The sequence below is a fragment of the Hypomesus transpacificus genome, chromosome 1, assembly GCF_021917145.1.
Source record: "Hypomesus transpacificus isolate Combined female chromosome 1, fHypTra1, whole genome shotgun sequence".
In the NCBI taxonomy this organism is placed as follows: domain Eukaryota; kingdom Metazoa; phylum Chordata; class Actinopteri; order Osmeriformes; family Osmeridae; genus Hypomesus; species Hypomesus transpacificus.
The window spans coordinates 7,999,817-8,008,577 of NC_061060.1; the positions used below are offsets into that span (position 1 = coordinate 7,999,817).

The window sequence follows — 8,761 nt, forward strand, 5'->3', positions numbered from 1 at the left end:
ACAATGATTCTGGCTTAAGTATCAACCTCTTACCTCACCATTAGCTACAGACAAGCTGGGATTTTGGTGACATATGTGTTCCTCTCCCTCCCCCGATCTCACACCCCTCCCCAAACCCCCACCGCCATCTCCTGCCCTCCACCCCATTTCCCCCGCCGCCCAGCCCATCCTTTTGTGTCTTTTCACTTCCTGCTGTAAAGGAGTAAGGTCAGCAAAGGATGGAAGTGTTAAAGTATGTGTGGGTGTTGGCCCTGTGTTGAGAATGTTTCTCACTTAGGGGGGCATTTCAAAGGTCTGTTACCTGCAAATGTGTATGTGAGAAGGAGTTAAAACCTCTTTGGTAAAATAGCACCCACAACCCAAACAGTTACATTGAGAGCTACAGCAATCTACCAATGAATCATTACTATGGCTCTGCCATTTCTTACTGGTCTTTGTTATATTGCTGGCAGTCAGTCGATGTGTATTGGCCACAAAGTGCTACCTCAGTCTTACAGTAATTTTAATTTACATCATACTCTATTAAAGAACGATGGCTCATGACAGAAAGAAAGGCAAGAAGAGACAATGATTGTTTTGACTCACACACAAGACACCAAACACTTTTCACACAAGTCATTTGCATCCTTGGAAACAAAGAGTCTGGCATGCTATGGTGTTCATTCGCAAATTAACACTTGGGTGTGTTTCTCATGGTTCTTGTTGTTTTAACCCACATCCAAATCTCTCAGATAGCCATCTGTGTGTATTTTACATAGTGACGCATGCACAGCACTAGCTTCTTAACTACATGTGATCATCATTGCCTGGCTTACATATCAATGAATTGGATTGCCCATAGACCACATACTTATCCCTTCCCAAAGCTGGCCTAAATCTCATACACCCACTCACAGATACAATCCTGACAGCCTGGACCTAGAGGTGACGCAGTAATGTCATGGTACTGTTCTCATTGGCTGGGATTCCAGGGATTATAACCTTTTTAGGTCACACATACACACAACACACACGCACCTAGGTAGCTGGACATAGCAATCAGCTCTTTAAATGTACTGCCTCTAAATTACAAGCACAGTTCAACGCTAAACTTGGCCTTCACACTCACCATCTCCCATTCGACATTTCCTGGGCACAGTTATGACAAAATGCCTGCTCTTAATTCAACCAATCGTGTTGATAAGACTCAGCCTTTCAGAGGCCCAGACATATCGGAGAGCAGGCATCTGAGATGCTGCCCTGGCGTGACAGGGGCTGAGGTAAAGGCAGATTGGAGGAGCGATACCCTCCGTCTCCACTCAACAGCGGCTCCACAGAATGTCAGGACATTACGTATTATCTCATTGAAGGGGCCTTTCCGGGCCAGCATTACTTTCTTTCCTCAGCAGCTCTCTTTGGCATGTTGAGGCTGCGACTGAGGTGCGCATTGCTGGCAGGTCTGCTATACACACTGTAGCTGCTGTGAAAATAGGATTTTCCATGAGGGAGTTAAAGCTTGTTCTGCCTTTTTTGACTGTGGGTGTTGCTGGAACATTAAAGATGAACAAAGTCATGGTTTTAGTCATATAAGATTCTAATTGTTCTGATTATTTAAGTAATGCATCTGGGCAACCAAACTAGATTTAGAAAGTAACAAAAGTGTTACTATGTGCTGAAAGTCCGGTATGGCAGTGTTTTTGTCTGTAGTGACTGCATTTCTGATACCCCAGAAGAAGGGAGAGGCTTGTTGAACCATTCTAAGCATTATCAACTTCCTTGACTCAAAACAAAGCCTGTATTTTTCCACTCTCCAGAGCTGGTGGGTCATGTTCCTGTGAGGGGTTCTCATGCAGACATAAGATCCTGTGTGGAGTATTCTTGGAATGTTTGGCATCCGCACCTCTAAACTGTCTGCCCTCTTGGGGCAGTTGATGTCACAGACTTAGACGTTATGGCTATAAGCAGTACGGTTCTAAACAAATGTGTGTGTGTAGTGTAGGGCCTCTGCATGTGTGAAGGATTTAATCATATCTGTGTAAAATCTGAAATCTGTCAGAAATGAACAAATGTTGACACAAGGCCTTAAAACTGTATCTTACTGTAGTGTATCTGATCTTGACACTGTGTCACTACTCAACTACTAGTGAAATCTGAGACAAAAAACTTAATGAAAACATGTACCATTTAAAGTTGGTGTAGGCAAGTTTTAGTTTATTTTCCAAACCATAATATCTTACCCCCTCCCTTCAAAGCCACTCCTACTAAACACACGAACGCGCTGTATGACTACAGAACTGCGGGATTCTAGTCTAGTTAGTCCACAAGAGAGAGAGAGCTTTTGATCGAGCAGCATAGTTTTTTTCACAAATTACCCCATGTCGCATTTTCATGTAAGAACACACACAATTCTATCATAATGAACATAAACATGGCGCTGGTACTACTACTTTCAAGCAATCATTAGTCTGGTCATGGTCTTATTACAGTCCATTTCATATTAGGCCCTACCGTCAAACCTTTGGATGCACTGGTTGCTATCAAGATGTGAAGATTATTTCAGCAAATATGACAAAAAGTGCTTCTCAACAACATTGCTTACACCATCTTTAATTAACCGGCTTCCCTTGAATAATTGTTTGTGAGCGACCTCTAGAGGGTGTTCATTTATTTCCTCCACAATTTAGCATGTCTTCATTGCGGAGCATCAAGCAGTTGGCGCCCTCTGTGGGAAGAGTAATATTTTGAGAGTCTCAAGTAGTAGGCTACCGCCTGAAAGTCCCTAACGTATCCTACTGCACCTCTGAATGAGATATGGTTTCTTCGATCCATTGTTTACTTTAAACCATAAGTAACAGTGATAGGGGAGCAGCTCGTTGGCCAAGTCCAAGCAAGTTGTAATAAAAAGTCGTTGCATATGTTGCTTTCTCAAATTCAAAAAATGAACAGTTGAATGTTAAGTGAGAAAGGAGACTTCTGAAATTAAACTGGGTATAAAGGCGGTTTTAGGCCATCACAAGATACCGTTTTGATAGGCTTTTCAATACAATATTGTTATGGCGTCTGGGTGAAAGCCGTTATCTCATAATAGACCAATGTAGTGCGCGTATTTTGAAATAGCCGAAAAGTTTCTCCTACTTTGAGACACTTGAGGCACGTGCCAAGTCCAACCCTTCACGAGCCGACGGTTTTATTGGACAGAAAAGCAAGAAATGTCCACGTGCTTTTGTTGTTTATCTTTTCAACCAAATTTAGGCGGGATTGTTTTTTGATTGAAGTGGGTTCCTCGCTAAGTTTAGCCTACAACCAGAGAAACGCACACAAAAAAGGCTTTTATAAAGAATTAAGTTTTTTCGCATTTAGAAAATAATCATGGGAAACAACGAATCATCGTTCATGTCCAGTCCCTTCATCCCATACAATCAGATGTTTAATGCCAGTGGACATAAATGCGTCAGCAGAGACTGTGAGTATTTTGATTAAAATAGCAAATACAACATAATTTGCATTTTGGGTCAATTATGACACACCTCTTTATTACTGTGTACAGTATGATTTGTTATCACCCTAAAGTCTTGGGTGATGTACCCGTTGCGATTAATTAAATTTAGTCACCAGACTGTTTTTCCACTAGATGGCATCGTTTTGTGTAGGCCTATCTGACTCGCAAGTTTGAAGGAGCAACAAAATGCCTAGATCTTTATGGAAGCAAATCGTGACCAAAATTCAAATGAAAATGCATTTCCAGAAATGCATTTTCATTTTAAGAATGTGGCTGCATTATTTGACTCATAAATCAAATTAGTATTCAATCATCCTATTTGCATTTTCATTTTCTTCTTTAAGACTGCTCATTCTTTCCCTTAATTAAAATGAAAACGAAAAAGACATTTGAAATTTAATTTTCAAAATATGCCCCAGCAAATAGATACCAAAATTCAATTTGAAATGTAAAATTTGAAAATGAAAATGCATTTCCAGAAATGCATTTTCATTTTAAGAACGTGGCTGCAAAATCGTGACCACAATTCAAATTCAAATGCATTTCCAGAAATGCATTTTCATTTTCAAGAACGTGGTTGCAAAATCGTGACCACAATTCAAATTCAAATGCATTTTCAGAAATGCATTTTCATTTTTAGAACGTGGCTGCAAAATCGTGACCACAATTCAAATTCAAATGTATTTCCAGAAATGCATTTTCATTTTAAGAATGTGGCTGCATTATTTGACTCATAAATCAAATTAGTACTGATTAGTACTGAGCGGACATTGCATTTTCATTTTCATGTTCTGCCCGCAAAGAACTGCCCATAATTCGAAAACGAAAATGCATTCTGAGCGGCGCAGTAGAGTGACGTCAGTAGCCGCTCTTCTTCAGCTCCCTGCTGACCGAGCTACCCATCTTGTTCGGTAGGGGGCGGTGTGCACATACGCATTGCATTACATGACAAATGTGCCGGGAAATTGATTGAATTGCCGGGTCTTTAGAGGACGCATCACAGATCATGGCGCTCCCTCAAATTGTGCAGACACTGATAGAATTAGCTGAGCTGGTAGAAACTAATAATATATCTGAGTCTGATGCCCGTGACCGAGTAGAACAAGTCACAGAGAGCTTGGCTGCATACTCTGCCGTCACAGACGTACACATTAATGAGGTTGCCATAGTAAACCTCTCTTCAGTCCTGGAACAGCTGGATGCTGTGGAGCCTCAAATGGGACGGGGACGACCAACCATCCACATCCCGTTCGAGTCCATCGAAAACTATTTATTAAATGGTCTACTTTTTCCTGTGAAAGCAAGCTGTTTCACCTTTGGCCTGGTTCAGACAAAATCTGAATTTCCGCAATCTGAATTTGAATTTCCGCAATCTGAATTTCAAGAATCTGAATTCCTGCAATCTGAATTTTAGATAGGGTGACCGGATCCCAATTCACCAGATGTGGGACAAAGACAACGTTTGTGTGGGACAATGTGGGACAATGTGGGACAATGTGAGATATCAATGCATCGAGGCAGTCTAAAATAAAATTAAATTTAAATAAACATTTCTATTCTTCCCCTTTGCTATAACGTTACTATGATTTGCCATTTGGTTGATTCAGGAGCACATAACAGCCTGCAAACAAAAAAGTAACACATGTATTTAAATGCAACTTTCCCAATGGAGTTTTCATGCTGTTTCACAGTGCCCCTCAAGTTAACACTCCTGACTGTGTACAATCAAACAGAAAGACAAGGCTACAATTGTTCTTTCAAATATTGTCCTTTAATGTGCCTTTTCTCCAACAACAGAGAGCAACAACAACACAACCACATTTAAGTGTTTGCTCTAGTGAAACAATAAACTGAAGTACATACATTCAAGTAGAACATACACTGGATACATGGAGCACATAGGCTGATTATCTGAACATAACAAAACTTAATCAGTTCAGAATCACATAGAGATAAACTACACAAAATAAATGCATTTGAAAATGCTCTGCAGTTACTGGACCAAGTAATGCTACAAAAACGCACAAATTGGTATAGGCACTACATAAAATAATAAATAAAACCTGAAGTGCAAATCAATACTGGTCAGGAGGTAACACAAACTTAAATAAAATAATGTTTTCATTTTTCAATAAAGTGTTTGCTCTAGAAAAAAATAAACTGAAGCACATACAGTATTCAAGTAGAACATGGAGCACATAGGCTGATTATCTGAACATAACTAAACTCACTCAGCTCAGAATCACATAGAGATAAACTACACAAAATAAATGTTCTACTTGAATACTGTATGTGCTTGAGTATATTTAACTAGAGCAAACACTTTAATGAAATATGTTTAGTTAATCATAGAAAAATACACAATTAATGCTATTCCAGCACCAAGGAGAGCACCTGGCTGAATTTTGTTTTCAGTTCTCTACATCACAGCAACAACTGCAGGCCCACACAGACGATGCACTCTCAGCACCACGGAAAGCACCTGCCAGCAAAACACAAGAATAGAGCATTGTTTTAAAATCTAGCACCACACTGGCTCAGTGCTCACAATATTCTAAATTTATATAGACAATGTTTATCTTACCTTAGATGATCTTCTTGGCTTTATACTTCTTGCTTGAGCTTGCAGCTTCTAATAAGGCTTTCTGCTTAAGTGCATAACTGTAGAATTCCTTACAACTGTATTCAAAGTTGGTCTTGACTTGAATTTCACTCTTGATGAGCTCCACAGAGCAACGGTTCCTCTGGTCGGTCCAGGCTGCAGTCATCAGGGAAAACACTCTCTCTACAGATGCGTTGGTTATTGGGATGCTGAAGACAAAGGAGGCAACTGCAGTCAGGTTTGGTGTCTTCGTGCTTTTGAGAAAGGTCGACCACTTCTCCACAACAGGAGCTCTTCTCTGCACAATTTCCGGCTGGCGTGGCAGAGTCACACAGTACTCCTCGTAGAGTTCGTCCATGTCCAGTTTCCCCCCTATATGTAGGGCCTCCACGGCATCACTGAGCTGGGTGAATGTAAAGCTGTTCTTCAGTGACAAGCAGGCAACTTTCTTCTGATAGTTGGTGTCGTTGAAGTCATACCATTTTTCCAGGTAGTTGAGTGCTGTCTGGTAGAAGTTGGACATATCCTCTTTGATTGATGCTGCCTTTTGGTCCGGAAACTGTTGGACAATCGCACTGGTCTCCATTCCAAAGAAGGAATCGATCTGTCGCTGATTGAGCTTGGTCTTGAGGGTCTGCATGATGTCATAGAGCTCACAGATGGTCCCATCCTGTCCCTCCAACAGCAGCACAACGTCATGGAACACCTTGAGTATGTTGTTGAGGAAAGCCAGGTAGGCCTGCAGCTCAATGGGATGCCCCTCACCATCCTGATCTGATTTTAAGAGCTTCCACAGTACTTTTGGGCACTCACTCTCTCCCAGCGACAAGAAGTAGCTCTTGATAGCTGCCCAGCTGTTATGTAGCCTCTGGACAGCAGGCCACAGACTTAACCACCTTGTTGGTACATGTCGCCGTACAGCATGATAGTCTTCCTCCACAAAGGCGAACACTGCTTTTAATTCCTCTGTGCGCTTTGCTGAGACTGAAAAGTGGCTGAATATTTTGTTGACTACAGATTCAATGTCAATGTTCAGCATGTCTCCAGCATGCTTTGCACAGTTGTGCACTATGTGGGCCATACAGTTTGCCTTGATGATGCCACTATTTTCTGCCTTTAGCTTTTGGTAAACCGAGTTGTTTTTCCCATAGTTCACACTAGCATTGTCTGCAGTGTAAGATAAAAATCATTTCCAGTTGCAGACCATTTTCCTCTAACTTGCTCTTTATCTGGTGGTGTATGGCAGCAGCTGACTCTTGGCTATCTTCATAAAAGTCCAGTATCTTAGTTTTCAAACCCAGCTCTGGTGTCCAATATCGTAACGACAGTGGGAAGAGTTTTGTAGTGCCATGATTAGATGCATCTGAAGCCACTGAAAAAAATGGCGTGTGGACTTTTCTATCACTTGGGAGCTCTTGAACCACTGGCATTTTTAATTCTCTCAAACAACTCTCTACAGAGGCAGGTGCAAGCACATCTGTTACTATGGATGCTGCCTTTGTACGACCACATGACATTTTCTTTGCAATCTCAGAGTCTGGAAACATGGTAGATGCTAGCTTATTACCACAGTCTTCTGACCTGTATGATAGTGAGTGTTTTACAGTGTGGTAAACACTAGTTAGTTCAGCTGCAGTTACCTTGTTGGCGTTTGACTCTTGTTTGGGTTTTAGCAGGAACGTATCCATAGACTGGCAAGACTCTTTTTGAGCAACACGTTTTTTATGTGCCTCGCACTGTTTGTGTCGTATTCACCTCCGTGTGAAATGGAAAATTGACTTGAGCAAATTTCACACGACACTTTGCTAGAATCACTAGGCACTGGTTTCACCCAGGGATAGATAGTTTCCCAGTCTTTGTTGAAACTGCACTTCCAGTTCCTCTTCTTACCCGTGAGTGTCGTGTTTTCCTCCATGTCTGCTGCTTGCCGTTCTGACCTGATTTCTATTGTTTCGATTGGCGCGCTTAACTTCTTCCGCGTCATAGGTCCGCGTCCCAGACATGATGAAATAGCAAATAGCCATAGCCCATCTATGAAATAGCCTAGCCGAGTCTAGGCGCCCTCTGATGACAGCCCTCACGGCTGTCTACACACACAAACAACTGTTTGATAAAACACGCATTTCAAAATTTGGAGTCTGACTATCGGTAAGAATGCGGGATAACGTCTCAATTTGCGGGACGGGTGAAAAATGATAGAAATGCGGGACTGTCCCGCACAAAGCGGGACATCTGGTCACCCTAATTTTAGAATGTTTTATTTTTGGATCAAAATAATTCAGTTGTATTAAATTTGGCATACAAATAATTCAGATATTATATATTCAACAGCAATATATTTCAGTTTTATGAAATTCGAGACACAAATATTTCTGATCTTTCATATTCAAATTCAGATACTTTTGTCAGCTTTCTAGCTCCGTAAATCCGTTGCTTTGCATCCTCCGACGGATGGTCTGGTGGCCGACAACAGCTCCGCTATGTCCTTTATTTTTAAACCATTTAATAAATAGTTTTCGATGGACTCGAACGGGATGTGGATGGTTGGTCGTCCCCGTCCCATTTGAGGCTCCACAGCATCCAGCCGTTCCAGGACTGAAGAGAGGTTTACTATGGCAACCTCATTAATGTGTACGTCTGTGACGGCAGAGTATGCAGCCAAGCTCTCTGTGACTTGTTCT

The 8,761-nt window shown here is 41.4% G+C and overlaps 1 protein-coding gene across 1 annotated transcript; it reads right to left on the reverse strand.

Annotated features, from left to right (window-relative positions):
- Window positions 1-4,896: 4,896 nt before the first annotated feature.
- On the reverse strand, window positions 4,897-7,401 carry LOC124467414. Its single transcript, XM_047019699.1, has 2 exons — window positions 6,063-7,401; window positions 4,897-5,960 (listed from the first exon to the last, which is right to left on the reverse strand). Exon 1 carries the CDS (start codon window positions 7,159-7,161, stop codon window positions 6,064-6,066), a length of 1,098 nt encoding a protein of 365 aa, XP_046875655.1. The 5' UTR covers window positions 7,162-7,401; the 3' UTR covers window positions 4,897-5,960; window position 6,063.
- Window positions 7,402-8,761: the final 1,360 nt, after the last annotated feature.